Consider the following 19,147-nt stretch of genomic DNA (forward strand, 5'->3'; position numbering starts at 1 on the left):
CCCTGTCAAATATAAAAGAGTTCTGAGTCAAATCCAACTGACAGATTCAGATCCTAATTCTGAATTACACCATAGTTATCTGCGATGTTGTCTACTTTTTCTTAAATAAGCATACTTTATAGATATCATGAGCCTAAGGATCAAAGAGTATTAGTTATCTCTATTACACCATCACCTCTCTACCATTAAATATAGTAACAAATAAATGAAAGGAAGGGGGGGTAGGAGGGAGGAAGGAAGGGAGAGAAGGGAGAGAGGGAGGGCACAAGGGAATGAGGGAGGCAAAGGGAAGGGAAAAAGTAAAAGAAAAAGAAATGAAAGAAGAGAAAATGAAAAAAGACACAGAAAGGGAGAAAGCGAGGAAAGAAGGGAGGGAGAGAAGGGGGAGGAAAGGAGGAAAGGAGAGAGGGAGGAAAGAAAGGAAAGAAAAAAGAAAACATTTTAAAGTAAAGCTAAAGAGATCAAAAAGGATTTTTTACCATAGTCATCAAGATACACAGATAATTTCAATATTTTTATAAAAGTATATCTGTTTATACAAATTAAAAAGAGAAAGCACCCTGGTTGGGTAGCTAAATTGGTTAGAGCACCCTCTCAATATGCCAAGGTTGTGGGTTCAATCCCTGGTCAGGGCACATACAAGAGTCAACCAATGAATGTATAATTAAGTGGAACAAATAATTTCTGTCTGTCTCTCTCTCTCTCCCTTCCCCTTTTCTCTCTAAAATCAATAAATACATTTCTAAAAACTCATAAAAGGAGAAAGCAGCCTGACCAGTGATAATGAGCCTCAATCCGGAATGCTGAGGTCGCTGGTCTGAAGCCCGAGGTCATTGGCTTGAACATGGGCTCTCCAACTTGAGCACAGGGTTGCCAGCTTGAGCATGGGGGCCACTGGCTTAAGTGCCGGATCTCCATGTGATCCTAAAGTTGCAGGCTTGAAGCCCAAGGTTGCTGGTTTGAGCCCACGGTTACCAGCTTGAACAAGGAAGGGGTCGCTGGCTGGGCTTGAGCAGTTCCCAGTCCAATCCCCCGTTCCCCAGTTCAGGAATGTAGGAGAAGCAATTAATGCACAACTAAAGTAAAGCAACAAAGAGTTGATGCTTCTCTCTCTCTCCCTCCCTTACTCTCTCTCTCAACTCCTGTCTCTCTCTACATTTCTGTCTCGAAAATAAAAAAAAGAGAGAAAGCATTATGTGTGTTCAGTGTTCAGCATCTTTATTCTGAAAGTACTAGTTTTGCATGAAGAAGATACCTAGCTTCGTTTATAAGCATAAAGCAAAGGCCAAATTAGCATAATTTAATCCTAAAAACACAAACATACTTTTTCCAACAAATAAAAAGGACTAAAACGCTAGAAATATAACCAACATTCAACCAAGTACTTCCTACAAAATTACCACAGAAATATTTTAATAAGTCTGTGCAGTTAAACAAGCTATACTTTTACAGAACAAATACTGAGCTTCAATACAGATTTTAACAACTACTGAGTTTATGAAAGAGAATTTCAACCATCTTGTAAATGTCATCTATATATTTATTTTTCATCTTCCTTAATCTTTTCCACAATGCATCAATTTCATTTTTACTTTTTTTATCTTCTCTATTTTTCTCTGCAATAATTAGTGTTGAGTAAAACGGTAGAGGCATACTTTGTCTTAATGCTTCAAACTTAGGCGCTATGTTTTTGGGTGTATTCCATGTGTTTAAATTTGGCTTTCTTTTATGCGAGGGAGCTCATAGGTGTCTACATTCCAGATGGCAATCCTTCTTCAGGACAACACGAAGATGCTTACACAGTGCAGCAGCTAACAGACAGCATCCAAATCAAAATGCACACTTTGGCACACGCTCTACAGATTGTACCGAAGTCAAAGTTACTGGTGTTAGAAAACAAAAATTAAAATGTTGTGGAGGTGGAACTTAAGTCAGATACCTTAATAAAATCTTATCTTGGTTATAAAAATAAGAAATTAAGGATTAACATCAATGTGCCAGTGAAAACCAAACAGAAGCAGGAACAAGAAACCACACTGCCCCCCAAAATTGAGGAAGACCACAAACTGCTGATTCAGGCAGCAATTGTGAGGGTCAGAAAGATGCAGAAGGTCCTGGAGCACCAGCAGCTGCTCACAAAGCTGTCCTCACAGTTCAAGCCACGGGTCCCAGCCATCGAGAAATGCACTGACATTCTGATCGAGAAAGAATGTTTGGAGCAAGTTGAAGGTTAAAAAAGACACCCACAGTGGCGTGGCTTCAGCCTTGGAGAAGGGTCTGCCAGTGCAACCACAGCAAATGTTCCTTCCTGGTGATCAGGTAACAACCAGTTCCTAGCAGCTATGGACCAGCACTGGGCCCTCCCTTTCAAACTGAGACCAACACATCCATCAGTCTCAGATGTACATCAGAACTGCTCAGGATCCATATATTTCAAGTCTGGAAATATGGACACCAATGCCATTTAACCTAATTTAAGAACAGAGGCAAATGAACCTTTCATGCTGAGGGCTGCATGCTACTGCATTTAAATCAATACACTGGCCAGACACCACTGGTGCAAACTGGCCCACACTCACCAGAGAGCACTCTGGATACTTGTGGAAGTGGCTGCAAAGATCACAAACAAGAGCCCCCTACTTTGTCCACAGACACACCAGTGGGCCCTGCATGGCAGTCACCTCACTGAGCTGCATGCACCTTGCAGGCCTGCCTTTAATACAGCCTTCTGCTGCACAGCTCAGCTCATCTTACATTCTAGGGAGAAACGTATCATTGCAAGGGAGCCTGCTCAAACTGGTACCCACTAAACTGGTTGCCTTTTCCAATTCCAGGTATTTTGTTGTTTCTCGCCCTTCCTTGATGCACAAACCTGGAGCCTTGTAGTAAGGGCTTCTCATCAAGGGATACACACAAACCTCCCCAAGTTTCTGCTGTGATAAAACTATATTCTCACAGACTTCAAGAAGCCAAAGTCAAGTGTGAATGCCCTTCAAGTGTGAATGCTTCCCCCAAGGTTCATAGCACATATGTGGGATCCACCTCCCCTTGTCAGCCTGCTGACCCTGAGGGGCACAGCATTCATCATCTCACATCTCTTTGGTGGATGGGGTCTGGGAGAGGCTATCGGTCCAGGGAAGAGGCCCTCCACTGCCCTGGGGTGAAGCATTTCCCTGAAAGAGCTGCCCTCTGACCCTATTGATAGCCATCAGCGAAGTCCTGGGTGTCAAGCTTCCCACAGCATCAAGTTCAGGACATCAGGCAGTTTAATGGGATTTCCCTATTCCACACAAACCTTACACCGCAGGTCCTTAAAATTTTTAGTGATGTTTCCCTCTGCCAGAAATTTTGCCTTCTTGCCCCTCCCACCTCAACCTGGTCAACCCATCTCCCCAGCTCTGTCCTTGGTAGCCCTCCACTCACCTCTGTCAGAGTGCTTATCACTGCTGCCCTCTGCCTGCCCCTCTGGTCTAAAGGCTCCTCGGGACAAGTAGCAGGTGTCCCCACTGCCTCAGTGGACATTAATGAATGCATAAATCAAGGTGGGGAGACAAGGAAAAGCATGAATTATTCTTGAGCTCGAGGAACTAAACAATAGGCATTAACAAACTCATAAAGTTACTAATATCCTATCAGAGTGGTAGTGCTCAAAGTGTGGCCTGGGGACCCTTGGAGTTACCTGAGGCCCTTTCAGGAATCTATGACATCAAAACTCTTCATAGTAATCTAAGACATGGCAGGCAAAATTTTTCTGAAGAAGCCTGACCTGTGGTGGCGTAGTGGATAAAGCATCGACCTGGAAATGCTGAGGTCGCCGGTTCAAAACCCTGGGCTTGCCTGGTCAAGGCACATATGGGAGTTGATGCTTCCAGCTCCTCCCCCCTTCTCTCTCTTTCTCTCTGTCTCTCCCTATCCTCTCTAAAATGAATTAAAAAAAAATTTTTTTTTAATTTTTCTGAAGACAAACTAAGCATATGCCCATGATTGTATATCTAAAAAAAATAATCTCTTATAAATTTATATCCCCTATAAAAACCATCCCTTACAAAAATCTCATGAAAGGGCAATCACCTACATGCTGTCATGTTATGCTCTTAGATGCTCTTTAGGTTCTGATTCCTATTTTCCTAGGTATATGACTCAGTAATTTCAGATATCTAAATCCAGGAGAGAATGAGTTAGACTAAAAGAATATATAAACTATTTTTGAAATTATTTGTTTCAAAGCAATTTATACTTTTCAGTGGCCTCAGAGTTTTAAAGTCTGAAACATTTAAATACATATTAAAACAATGATTTTCAAACAGGGACTTTTTTAAAGCATATTATAATATAATTTATATAAAATAAGGCATTTTCTTCCTTGTCTGTGAATCACTGTTAACTAAAAAATGTGTTGTATTTGCTCCTCAACCATGATCCCCACACATCTGAATCATTAACTTTGTTACACTTAATTTCCTCCACACTTTCAAGTACAACCAGTACCTTTCTCAACATCTCTCAGATTCCCCCAAGAAAAGGAGATAATGTCCAATGTTTTCAGTTAGGCCTTTTATTTTTAGAAGATCAATGGGAGTTGGCCACAGAAGTGGCGTCACAATTCAACTTTATAGAAAATAGAAAAATATCACCCACAGGAAGGAGCAGAGTTTATATGTAAAGTTATTTTAACTCTGTGACAACTTTGTACAGCATTAGTAAAATTTTCACTAGTTATTTAGTTGGAATTTCATAATACTTTGCAAAGAAATAGCAAATTCTCAATCTAATATCTAAGAGTTCTTTGGTTTACCTAAGAAACAAAAACAGGAATGAATTTACATAACAAATTTTTTCTATTTTTTTAACTTTTATTTATTGATTTGAGAGAGAGAGGAATTGAGAGAGAGAGAGAGAGAGAGAGAGAGAGAGAGAGAAACATCAGTCTGTTCCACTTATTTATGCATTCATTAGTTGATACTTGTATGTTCCCTGACAAGGGATCGAACCCACAACCTTGGCGTATCAAGACATCACTCTAACCAAGTTAAGCTACCCACCCAGTGCCATTAACAAGCTGTTCTTGTAGAAAAGGCAAAGCCTTATGGCTATCAAGAATCTTTAGAAATAGCTAGAATAAAATAACCTCACAAATCTAGTAAAACAGTCAACATTCCGTTTTCATAAATCTCAATAAACCTGCTGAAGAAAAAGGTAAAGACTGTAATATTTTTAAACATTACCAGTTTTAAACGTTCTTTTCTCCTTTTGCCAAAGGAGGCACTTGACCCAGGTTCTGATTCCTTTTTTGCATCCTCATCATCATCTTCATCTTCATCATCCTCAAAACACCAATCTGGCAATAGAGGTGGGGGTGGTGCTTCCTCAATATCACCATAGCGACGAAAAAGTTCTTTCAAATAATCACCCTTATAAATTCCTGGTGGTCTGGCTTGAGCAAAAGTGGCAACTGCTGCTTCAATACTATGGAGAACAAACACCAGGCAATTTCCTCACTACTCTCCATTTATGCAGATTTTTAAAAACTTATTTATTATATTTAAGACACAAAAGAAGTATACAGAGATTTATAAAACAGACAAATCACAATCCCAGTCTTAAGGCATTCAATCTATTAAGGAACAAAATAATTCTGAAACAGTTTTAATGTAAGATACATTGATAACTCCTAGAAGTAAATTGCAATGAGTGTATAGAGGAGACCTAGATAGTGTGTGAAAAATTTAAACAAAGCTTTAAAGGTTGAGGTCTGACTCTAAGAAAAAACATCAGTCAAAGAAATGTGAATAGCAGTATCAATAAAAGTAAAACGCATGCTGGTTTTCCAGGAACTTTCAACAACATCAGACAACACATCATGGGTCCTCAGAGAAAGGCTACACATAGGCTGAATCTGACACAGAACTCTGGGGTCATTTTTAGAGTGGCGATCTTCAACTGGTATGCTGCAAGAATTTTTAAAAAATGCTACACCTAACTATTTACTCAGGGGCATTGACCTCTTTTCCCTTAGAATGTCAAATAAAAAAATGACTACAGCCAACACAATAGTCTTCTAGTGTGAATGAATCAAAGTTATACAAATATATTTTTTGGAGTCCTGCAGAATTTTAGTAATTAGTTTATGTGTGCCATGAGATGGAAAAGGTTGAAAATTGCTGGTGTAGAGCCTGAACAGGCAGTGGCACAGTGGACAGAGCAAAAGCCTGGGTTCGAAGCCCCAAGGTCGCCGGCTTGAGCACGGGCTCATCCAGCTTAAGTGCAGCTCACCAGCTTGAGCACGGGTGTTGCTGGCTTGAGCGTGTGATCATAGACATGACCCCATGGTTGCTGGCTTGAGCCCCAAGGTCACTGGCTTGAGCAAGGGGTAACTAGCTGAGCTGTAGCACCCCTCCCCCCCATCAAGGCACATGTGAGAAAGCAACTGGTGAACAACTAAGGCACAGCAATGAAGAATTGATGTTTCTCATCTCTCTCTCTTCCTGTCTATCTGTCCCTATCTGTCTCTCTCTCTTTCTCTCTCTCTCTCTGTCACACACACACACAAAAAGAAAACCTCTGGTGTAGAGCATCTGAAAGGCCAGAAAGGCAGTATCAAAGTACATGCAGAAGAAAACCACTGAGGATGCATGAACAAGGAAATAAAATACACAATCAAATGTGTACTTCATCTGATTATATTCAAAGAAAGACCTGCTATGTGAAAAGTTCTGTAAACAAAATAATAACCCTTAGTCAGTAAATGAGGAAATTCAGTTAGTAACATCCCATTCTCTCAGGAATTTCTGAGTAACTAAAATTCTAATGTCTCAGGATCTATAAAGGTGCTTCACTAGTAAGAGGTGCTCAATAAAAACATGCTGATTGATTTAAATAGAGTAACCCTGTCCCAAAACTACCTTTTCCGTATAGCATTATAAGTTTTTCCTACTTACTTAGCAGCTAACAAAATGCGCTGCTAAAAATGAAAAAAACAACAGTAACTTCCAAAGGTGAATACCAAACACAAAATATTGGGAAAACGTGTCTCTGATAAGTAAAAAACATCTGGAAAAAAAGAGAAATATACAGACTCTATAAGCACTCAACTCAAATGCTACCTAGTACAAAAACACCAGATAATTGCCTGACCAGTGGTGGTGCAATGGATAAACAGCATCAACATGGGACGCTGAGAAACCAGGTTCTAAACCCCCGAGGTCTCCAGCTTGAGCACGGGGTTGCCAGATTGAGCATGGGATCATAGACATGACCCCTTAGTCACAGGCTTGAGCCCAAAGGTCACTGGCTTCAGCAAGGGGTCACTGGCGTGGCTAGAGACCTCCATCCCCAACCCCGGTCAAGGCACATATGAGAAAGCAATCAATGAACAATGCAAGTGCGGCAACCATGAGTTAGTGCTTCTCATTTCTCTCCCTTCCTGTCTGTCTCTGTCTGTCCCTCTCTCTCGCTTTTAAAAAAACAAACAAACCCAGTAGCCTGGTCAGGTGGTAGTACAGTGGACAGAGTGTCGGACTGGGACACAGAGGACCCAGGTTCAAAACCCTGACGTCACCAGCTTGAGCATGAGCTCACACCAGCTTGATCGCAGGGTCGCTGGCTTGAGCATGAGATCATAGACATGACCCCATGGTCACTGGCTGGAAGCCCAAGGTCACTGGCTCGAGCACAGGGCAACTCGCTCTGCTGTAGCCTCCCCCGCTACCCTGTCAAGGCACGTGAGAAAGCAATCAATGAACAACTAAGGTGCTCCAATAAAGAATTGATGCTTCTTATCTCTCTACCTTCCTGTCTGCCTGTCCCTATGTCCCTCTATCTGTCTCTGTCAAAAAAAAACAGCCTGACCAGGCGGTGGTGCAGTGGATAGAGCGTTGGACTGGGATGCCGAGGACCCAGGTTCGAGACCCCGAGGTTGCCAGCTTAAGCACAGGCTCATCTGGTTTGAGCAAAAGCTCACCAGCTTGGACCCAAGGTTGCTGGCTCGAGCAAGGGGTTACTTGGTCTGCTGAAGGCCCGCGGTCAAGGCACGTATGAGAAAGCAATCAATAAACAACTAAGGTGTCACAATGTGCAACGAAAAACTAATGATTGATGCTTCTCATCTCTCCATTCCTGTCTGTCTGTCCCTGTCTATCCCTCTCTCTGACTCTGTCTCTGTAAAAAAAAACAACCAGATAATTAATGGCATGTAAAGATTAACCAGATCTAAAATGAAAACAAATTCATATTATATTAATCATGATTTCACCATAAATTTGGCAATATACAGTGCTAAAACTAAAAAAATAAATAATCTTTATAAATAACTAAATATGTCTTCTTCCATTATAAGAAACAAATACCTCCAATCCATTTTCTCCACCAAAAAGGCACATATCAGAAAACCGGTGCGATTGAAACCATGGGTACAATGAACACCTAGAAAATAAAGTAGCATTGTTTTAAAATTAATCACTTCAGAGGACACATTTTACTTTAAAATTCTAATATGCTATAAAAACATTTCAACTATTTTATAAAAGTACATTATAAAAACTCAGCCCTCTCTAACCCTGGCCAGACAGCTCAGCTGGTTAGAGCACAGAAGCTGTGGGTTCAGTCCTCAGTCAGGGCACAGACAGGAACAGTGCGATGTTCCTCTCTCTCTCTCTCTCTCTTCTCCCATTCCTCTCACAAAAAATAAATAAAATTTTTTTTAAAAAAACCTCAGCCCTTAGTAACCTGTCAGTTTAAGTGTCTTAGAATCTAATTTATAGCACTAACTAGAAATTTAAATGTTATATATTGATTTATTAGTTACAAATTGTCTCTAGGATCTAAAGATTTCTCCTAAAACCAAAAGATTTCACGCATTTTAAACAAGGAGATATTTTTACCAAACACACAACTCTAAGGACACACACACACACACACACACACACACACCAACTGGGAACAGAAAATAATTGATGGCCCTGGCCAGTGGCTCAGTGGTAGAGCGTCAGCCCGGAATGTGGATGTCCTGGATTCAATTCCTGATCAGGGCACACAGAAGAAGACACCATCTGCTTCTCCACTCATCCCCCTCCCCTTTCCCCCCTTCTCTCTTTCTCTCTCTCTTTCACTCTCTCTTCCCCTCCCACAGCTTGATGGGTTCAAGCAAACTGGCCCCAGGTGCTGAGGAAGGCTTTGTGGAGCCTCCTGGAACCTCTGCCTCAGGTGTTAAAAATAGCTCAGTTGAGAGCATGGCCCAAGATGGGCAGAACATCCACCCCAGATGGAGTTGCCGAATGGATCCCAGTCAGGGCACATATGGGAGTCTGTCTCTTTATCTCACCTCCTCTCACTTGGAAAATAAAGGAAAAATAATAATAATTGACTAACTGATTAATATAAAGCACAATAAAAATAAAACTACTTTGAAGTTTTGTAGAAACCAACTGCCTATATCTTTACATTACCTTATAATCTTTCAAAAAAACTTTTAGAAGAAAAACCTGCTAACTGTATTATTCCATACGTAGGTGGGACATAATAGTGAAACTAAGAGACATTGATAAGAGTGTGGTGGTTACGGGGGGGAGAGGGGAATGGGAGAGGGATAGAGGGTGGGGAGGGGCACAAAGAAAACAAGATAGAAGGTGACAGAGGACAATCTGACTTTGGGTGGTGGGTATGCAACATAATTGAACGACAAGATAACCTGGACTTGTTATCTTTGAATATATGTATCCTGATTTATTGATGTCACCCCATTAAAAAAATAAAATTATAAAAAAAAAAAGAAAAACCTGCTGAGGAAAAATATATTTTTTTCTTAAACCTTTCTTCAGGAATTGGGATCAGTGTGGTCCTACTTCTATATACTGGAAACTGTAAATGAACTTCATAAACTCCAAAACTGATTACATTTTTAAGTCATTCCAATTACTTTGAAAAAGTAATAACAGCTTGATAGCACAAAGCCTTACCAACATGACATTAATGCCAGGTTAACTCACTCTCCTACAAACCTCAGAATGAAGGCTTTCCTGTTATCTCTGTTTAACAGTAAGCTAAAGGTTGTACACTTTAAGTTACAGTTACATGTCAGATATATTTCATTTTTTAAATTGTAGAAAATGCAAACTGCAAACTAATCTATAGTGACAAAATAGAAAGTGATTGCTTAATCTACAACTAAGTGTTGAAGAAAGGATGGAAACAATGGGACATAAGGTGGAAATGCTCTGAATCTTGATTATAGCTTCATACGCATCTTTGTCAAAACTCATCAAACAGGCCCTGACCGGATAGCTCAGTTGGTGAGAGTATCGTCCCGGAGTGCAAGGGTTGCCAGTTAGATCCCCAGTTAGGGCACATACTGGAACAGCTCAGCTCGATATTCCTGTCTCCCTCTCTCCCTTCCTTTTGGTGAAATCAATAAATTGCAAAAAATAAAAAACTCAAACTGTACATGTCAAATGAATGCAGTTTACTATATATAAAGTATGCTTCATTATGTAGTTTTTAAAAAATCAAATGTTATAGTGAGATGATAGTACAAGTCTGTAATTGGCTTTAATAACATATTCCAAATATTATGTTCATCAACATGACCTTGTTTTCAGCAACTGACTTTATTGAAAATGTTATAAATTGAATAATTTTTTAAAGTATACCAATAAAAAATCATTTTCATCTCATTTCTGTAATAGGGAAAATTTTCTTTCTAAAATATGTCTTTACTACTTAAAAAATATTATATTAAAAACCAATATTGAGCCAAATTACCTATTTCTATAATTCATAGTAAATAAAATAATCACTAATATTTAAAATAAAACCTTACTCAATGAAAAATGCTCAATAAACAAGGCTAAAAGGAACTGCAGAAGAAGCAATTTGTGCAAATATAAATTTATGAATCAAAATAGTATATACAGCAAACTTTAAACATATAATAATGGCTAGAGCATGGAATATGACAAGACAGTAATGCCAAGTGCAGTTGAACAAGACGGTCAAATACTATAATAAAGAAATTATAAGGGCAACGGGGAGATATTAAAGAATTTTAAGCCTGACCTGTGGTGGTGCAGTGGATAAAGCATCAAGCTAGAACACTGAGGACGCCAGTTCAAATCCCTGAACTTGCCTGGTCAAGGTACATACAGGAAGCAACTACTATGCACAGATGCTTCCTGCTTTTACCCCTCTTTCTCACTCTCCCCTCTCTCCAAACATCAATAAATTTTAAAAAAGGAATTTTAAGCACAGCAATAAAATTTTCAGTTTTCAGACAATCCACTCCAGTGGCAGCTCAACAGAAGATACAGAGGAGGCAACAATGAAGCAAGAAAACCAGTAAGGAAGCCAGCTCACTGATTTATGTGTGAGACAGGCGTCTGAGTGAAAGGGTCGCGGTGATGGGGACAGGGAGAAAAGGCAGGCTGAGAGACAGTTAAGACAGAATCTGCGATCTGAGGATTAATGACTGTCAATATTGAGAGAAAAGATATAAGGAGTCTTTGTTTTCTGGTTTGGGACTAATTGGGCAGCAGTACTATTTACTAGGTTAGGAAGTACAGGAGTTTACATCATCTTACAGCCAAGGCAACGAGTAAGTACAGTTGGACATGCTAAGTTTAAGGTTCTTATGGAATTCAGAAGTCTTTGTAAATAATGGTAGAGTTTACAGAGAGATCTGGCTGGAGTTACAAAGTCAAGAATAATCAATATTAGTCAACTATGGAAGGTGTCTATGGTGTAATTAAGATTGCTGACAAGGCCCTGGCCGGTTGGCTCAGTGGTAGAGCGTCGGCCTGGCGTGCAGAAGTCCCGGGTTCGATTCCCGGGCAGGGCACACAGGAGAAGCGCCCATCTGCTTCTCCACCCCAACCCCCTCCTTCCTCTCTGTCTCTCTCTTCCCCCCCGCAGCCGAGGCTCCACTGGAGCAAAGATGGCCCGGGCGCTGGGGATGGCTCCTTGGCCTCTGCCCCAGGCTCTGGAGTGGCTCTGGTCGCCCCAGAGGGGCAAAGCATCGCCCCCTGGTGGGCAGAGCGTCGCCCCTGGTGGGCGTGCCGGGTGGATCCCGGTCGGGCGCACGCAGGAGTCTGTCAGTCTCTCCCCGTTTCCAGCTTCAGAAAAATACAAAAAAGATTGCTGACAGTGGGTATGTAAAATAAGAGAAGAACCTGACCAGGAGGTGGCACAGTGGATAGAGTGTGAGCCTGGGATGCTGAGAACCCAAGTTCGAACCCCAAGGTTGCCAGCTTGCAATGTGGGTTCATCCAGCATGAGCACGGGGTCATCAGTTTGAGTGTGGGATCACAGACATAACCCCATGGTTGCTGGCGTGAGCACAAACGTCGCAAACTTGAGCAAGGGGTCACTGGCTTGGCTGGAGCCCCCCAGTCAAGGCACATAGGAGAAAGCAATAAATGAACAACTAAGATGTCATAACTATGAGTTGATGCTTCTCATCCCGCTCCCTTCCTATCTGTCTCTCTCTCTCACTAAAAAAAAAATAAAATAAAATAAGAGAATAAAATTAACAATGAAGTATGAGAAAAATCAACCTTACAAGAATAAATGGGGAACAGGGGTGACCAGAAACAAAAATTAAAAATGAATTGTTTTGGGGTTAAGAAAACAAAGAGGAAAATTCAAGATATTAGTGTTTAATTGTGTAACCACATAATGATTAGAACTGAAAATTGTGATTAAAGAGTACAGAGGGAGGATTCCAGGTTGCAAGAAAGTAAATGAGAATAAATAAATTCAAGTATCAATCTCTCAAAAAGTCAGCTGGAAAGGGGAAATATAAAACAGAAAGAAAGGTGTGGTTTGGAGAATTGTGTGTGTGTGTGTGTGTGTGTGTGTGTTGTTTTTGTGGGGGGTTTTTTGCAGAGATGGTAGTTTCTAATATAGGAGGCTTAGCTATGTTTCCATGCAGGAAAGGACCTAGTTAAGTCAGAGGTTGACAAAAATAGAGAACAAGAATATAACTGAAATGAAGTTTCTAAAATGAAGAAATAGAAGAGATCATCTCTAAACAGAAAAAGACCTATCTATAAGTAAATGGCTATAATACTGGAATTCTAGAAGTTCCATCATTCTCTATTGCTTTGTAAAAAAAGGGGTACTCAAAAAAGTTACACAAAAGCATTAGCTGTAAACAGACTTTTTTTATTCAACATGTATCTTAACCCAACATGTAAGTTTTTTTCTACTCTACAGTGTGTCCGTAAAGTCAAGGTGCACTTTTGACTGGTCACAGGAAAGCAACAAAAGACGACAGAAATGTGAAATCTGCACCAAATAAAAGGAAAACCCTCCCAGTTTCTGTAGGATGATGTAGCTGCATGTGCACATGCATAGATGATGACGTAACACTGTGTATACAGCGGAGCAGCCCACAGCCATGCCAGTCGAGATGTGGACGGTACAGAGGAAAGTTCAGTGTGTTCTGTGGCTCGCTAAATTCGAATCCGTGACCAAAGTGCAACGTGAATACCGGCACGTTTATAACGAAGTTGCCACCACATAGGAATAACATTACTCGGTGGGATAAGCAGTCGAAGGAAACCAGCAGTTTGATGGAAAAACCCCGTTCTGGTAGGCCATCAGTCAGTGACGAGTCTGTAGAGGCTATACAGGATAGCTATCTAAGGAGCCCTAAAAAATCTATGCATGAGCCCACATCGAACTGCACTGAATAGGTATGAAACTGAGCGAGTTTTCCTTTTAGTTGGTGCAGATTTCACATTTCTATCGTCTTTTGTTGCTTTCCTGTGACTGGTCAAAAGTGCACCATGACTTTACAGACACACTATATATTTAAAACCAATTTAAGCAACATGTATTCTAACTTCAGATATGTTTCTCACCTAAACCACCAGTTTTTGTATCTAGTTATTATTCTAGCAAGATTAAATATTTTATGAATAGAAAATGTAAGAAAAATTGCCAATTAAATGATTGTCATCGGACAACAGTACATAATTTAAGTACAACTGCTCTTTTAATATTCTTTATGAAAATATAGTTTTAGTCTAATTGACAAATCTTTACCCCCCCCAAAAAAAGATTGTGCATTTAATGTAAAAAAATTCTATTACTTAAGTTTACTACAAGTTTAGTCTGATATATCTTCAATGTTAAAATGATTTCAGTTTTCTTCAGTCATTATGAGAATAGGTCCATCTAGTGGCAAGTAAAGCAGAGTTCAGAACTAAAGATTAACCCATTTTTAAACTATTTCAAGTCAACTTCTTAAGTCAAATTTGTCTTCATCTTCTAGGTAAGCTAAAAATAATGAAATAAATTTATAAAGCATTTCAAAAATTACTGACATTCTTCTTCATTTTAAGGAAAAACTGTAGTTTTAAAATCAAATCGAGAAAAGAATCTCTCCAACAAAAGGAGAAAAAGATGAACTCTATAACACTAGAAATATATATACTGGATATATATAACTATAAATTAGAAGTGAGTTATAAAGGGCTAGTGCTAGCATGTCTTTTAAATAAAGACTGATTCTCAATATATACAATTTCCTTTCCATCTCACCAGTCAGATAAATTATTTTTTAGGGTCAAAAAACTTATCTGGCTCTGGCCGGTTGGCTCAGTGGTAGAACAATAGCCCAGTGTATAGATGTCCTGGGTTTGCTTTCCGGTCAGGGCACCCAGGAGAAGCTCCCATCTGCTTCTCCATCCCCACCTCACTTTTCCTCCCCCCCCCCACCCCGAAGCTATGGCTCGATTGGAGTGAGTTGGCCCCAAGCACTAAGGATAGCTCCATGGCTTCCACCTCAGGCACTAAGAAAAGTTCCATTGGTGCAACGAAGCAATGGCCCAGATGGTCAGAGCATCACTCTCTAGCGGGTTTGCTGGGTGGATCTCGGTCAGGAAGCATGCGGGAGTCTGTCTCTGCCTCTCCTCCTCTCACTGAATTAAAAATAATAATAATAATAATAATAATAATAATGAAAAAACATATTTGATCAGTCTAGAATCAGTGGTTTTCTATAGGAGGCACCTTTGACCCCAACCCTCCTACCCTACCCAAGAACGCCTGACGATATCAGGACACCTTTTTAATTGTTATAACTAACATCTAGGGAGTACAGGCCAGGGATTCTGTTAAACACTCTACAATGCACAGGAAAGTCCTCCAAAATAAAGCATTATACAGTACAAAATTTCAATAGTGCTGAGGTTGAGACCTGGTCTCAATGAGCAACAAAAATAAGAACATTAAAAGGAAATTAATAATTATTAAGAATTTAATATGTGCCATTATCTTAAATAGTTTTACTTAATCAAAAGATTTTATTAAATTTTATTTTATTGGGGTTTTTTGAGAGGAGAGAGAAAGAGTGGGGAAAGCAGGAAGCTTCGACCTGTAGTATGTAGTTGCTTCCTGTGTGTGCTGTGACCGGGCAAGCCCGGCGACCTCAGCGTTCCTGGTCGATGCTTTATCCACTGCACCACCACAGATATGATCAGAAGATTTTTTTTTTTACTAAAGTAAGCATGTGCTACTAATGAAAATACATATTCACAAAGTTGTCACATGTATTTATAACTAGAAACATGTAAAGTAATTACAGGTATTAGTTAAGCTGTGTATCTATCAATATTATACATAGTCTATCATTTACCAAAAAATCAGGTGTTTGTCTTTTAACACATATTTTTTAATTTCTCCAGTCCACAAAATTCTTATTTTCAAAAGTTATTTCTATGCATGCAAAAAAATACACTAGAGCTACATAACCTCTAATTTTAGTTATAATTTCAAAACAGCTCTAAAAAAAATAAGATTTTTGATAAATCATTTGGGGACAAAACTTGACCTGAACTGATGTGACATTTATAGTCTATTTTTCCCACTTGGTACATTTGCATGCTTAACTGCAAAAAATGTTAATATGTTTAATTATGAAAAGCTGTCTAACATCCAGATTATCCCTAAATACTATTTTCCACTACAAGGAACTCAGAAACCGGGCCCTTTAGAGAAATAAATGATTCCACATCTGGAAAACATCTTGTGCCAAAAAACAAGAAAACAATCAAGACTGATGGGATGATACCAAAAGGATACAAAAACGGGGCTCCACTGGCCTAGGATGAAGCAATTTGGACATAATAAATTATTACTGCAACTAATTCAAATACAACAACTATATAAAAAAATACAGAGTTCATAGACTCTCAAAAATTAAATTTAATCAGTAACACTAGAGATTGCTAACATGCCAACATACTATTCTAAAAATTAAGAAATGAAAGGAAAGAACCAAACATTTAACTTGCCTTTCCTGTACAAACTGCATTTCAGAATAATCAAGGAATAGTTCCTTACTAAAGAAGAATTTCAGCTAATACATGAAGAAATGAGAGATTCAGGAAAATCATTTGCAACCCTGCCCGGCTGTCAGCCTGGCATGTGCATGGCCAGGTTCGATTCTTGGTCAGAGCACACCAGAGAAACGACCATCTGCTTTTCCACCCTTCCCTCTCTCCCTTTTCTCTCTCTCTCCCCTCCCACAGCCATGGCTCAGTTGGAGCAAACTGGCCCCAGGCCTGAGGATGGCTCCATGGCCTCACCTCAGGCACTAAAATAGCTTGATTGTCGAGCAACAGAGCAACAGCCCCAGATGGGTGAAGCACCCATAGGGGCCTTGCCAGGTGGATCCTGGTCAGGGCACATGCAAAAGTCTGTCTCTCTGCCTCCCGCCTCTCATTTAATTAAAAAAAAATACATAACTGATACTAAAACAATTAAAATATTATAAAAGTAGGTCAATATTTTCAGACCCTAAGATTAAATTTTATTCTTTACCATCTTTTGTTTGAAAAAGTGTTACCAACAACCAGCTGCTGTTACTGTCTTCAGAATATTACTATAATTACCAATACAATCTGTGCTCCAACACTTGGCAGGCCCTTCCACTTCGATCCACATGAAGAGAATCACTACCCATGATATAAAACATATATAGAAACACATAATATATTGTAGCAGAGTTCTATAATTTTTATAACCTGTAAAACACTCAACTTATTTTTTACAATCAGTTCTTCCAAGAATACAACTAGACGATTTATAATATTGACTTCTTTTTCTAAACTTGAGTGTTAATCTTTCTGAAATCATGACATCTGATTCCAGATGCTAAGACTTGACTGCCCTCCTTTGAAATCTTCAAGTATTGTTAGCATATAGCCCTATAATGGCTTCTCTCAAATGAGAAAACAGTTGTTTTTATTATTCAAATAAAAGCCTCAATGTTGTTTTAGGCTGTATATCTTCTAGTCATATACCTAAATATATGTGTATGCATGTGTACTTGTTACATACATTCGTGTGAATGTGTAAATACATAAAAATACATATCATAATACTGTATGTCATGTATTCCCATTATTCTTGTTAGATAGTAGTTGCATACTGTACAATATAAACGGCCTGCTTTTATCAGATATGTAAGCTGTTTCCAGTTCTTTTATTACAAAGCTGTGATGAAACTCCTTCCTCATAAATCTTAATGACTACCTCTGACTTCTTCCTTAAAATATTTAGATGTGGTCTTGATGAATCCAAGTGTATAAACACTTTTAATGATCTTGACAAATATAACCAAGTTGTCCCTCCAGAGAGGGTATACCACTTAACTCCAATAAATGTATGAGTACACCCATTTTATCCAGTTCTTTATAATTTTTTAAATCATTGCCAATTTAATGGGAAATGTATCTTTTGTTAACAAGTGAGAACAAAAAGTCTTTCATGGGCCCTGGCCAATTGGCTCAGTGGTAGAGCATCGGCCCAGCATACAGATGTCCTGAGTTTGATTCCCGGTCAGGGCACACAGGAGAAGTGTCCATCTGCTTCTCCACCCCTCTCACTATCGCTTCTCTTCCCCCACCCCCCTATCCTGCAGCCACGGCTCAATTGGAGCAAGTTGGCCCCAGGTGCTGAGGATGGCTCCATGGCATCTAATCAGGCACTAAGAAGAGCTTGGTTGCTGAGCAACAGAGTAACACCCCAGATGGGCAGAGCATCGCCCCCTAGTGGGCTTGCCAGGTGGATCCCAGTTAGAGTGCATGTGGGAATCTGTCTCTCTGCCTCCCTTCTTCTCACTGAATAAAAAAAAGAAAAAAATCATCTTTCATGTTTCTTGGCTATTCATATTTCATTGTTTATAAATTACCTTTTTATGGTTTTTCATATTTTTCTATTGAGGAATACTTCTCTTGCCTATAGGATAAAATCTCCTTATATATAAAATATTAACTTTTTATGTGTTATATATGCTTCAAACATTTTTCTAATTCTGTCAAATATCTTTTTGCTTTGCTTCTGTTGTTTTATAACACAGAAGTTTTTTTCATTTTTATGTGATCAACCTAGAGACTACTGTAGCAACTAATTAGAAATTTGGAATTTGAAGTCAGAAACTGCATTAAAAGTCTGGTTTAAACACTTACAAGATGTGTGACATGGGAAAACTACTTAACTTCTCTGAGAGTCAATTGCCTTAACTATAAAACGGATATCACCTCATCCTGTACAGAGTTGCTGTGAGGATTCGTTCATTCCTTCTTTCTCACCATGTCTGCCAAGCAAATAAGCACTCACTAATAGCAGTTGTTACTATTATCATAAACAGACATCACATTTTAATTTTTGACAACAGCTCTCAAATTTACTTGTGCATAAAAATCTCCCAAGACCCTTGTTAAAACTAGATTCCTAGGTTTCATTCCCAGGGTTTCTGATTATGTAAGTCCAGGATGGGGCTAAAACATACATCTTTAATAAGAATCCTCAGGCAATTCTCATGCAAGTAGTCAGGAACACTCTGAAAAAAAAAAAGTGTTTATGGATTCTGCCTTCAGTGATGTACAAATATTGATCGACTTACGACCTATGCAACTTACAATCCTTCGACTTTACGACCACAATAGCTAGCCACGACTGCTCCGCGTCTGGCAGCGCAAGCGTTGCCCAGCTGGGCGAACGACAGTGCAGACCAGCTTCCGGCAGCACTACCACCTCCACGTGCACCATTTCAACTGTTATCCCAGACTCAGTACGGCAATTTGTGTATTGTGTCTTGGATATTTTTCATCAAACCCCTCCCAAAATGTCTACCAAGAGGAAATTG

General features: G+C 39.5%; 1 protein-coding gene across 1 annotated transcript in view; it reads right to left on the reverse strand.

Annotated features, from left to right (window-relative positions):
• The window catches only part of RNGTT (RNA guanylyltransferase and 5'-phosphatase), a 284,204-nt gene that overhangs the window by 246,083 nt on the left and 18,974 nt on the right, over window positions 1–19,147 (reverse strand). The window contains exons 5-6 of the mRNA XM_066254248.1: window positions 8,346–8,421; window positions 5,226–5,466 (exon numbers count right to left, since the gene is read on the reverse strand). Coding sequence (XP_066110345.1) covers window positions 5,226–5,466; window positions 8,346–8,421 — 317 coding nt within the window. The remainder of the gene's footprint in view (window positions 1–5,225; window positions 5,467–8,345; window positions 8,422–19,147) is intronic.

Source organism: Saccopteryx bilineata, chromosome 1 (assembly GCF_036850765.1).
Source record: "Saccopteryx bilineata isolate mSacBil1 chromosome 1, mSacBil1_pri_phased_curated, whole genome shotgun sequence".
Taxonomy (NCBI): Eukaryota; Metazoa; Chordata; class Mammalia; order Chiroptera; family Emballonuridae; genus Saccopteryx; species Saccopteryx bilineata.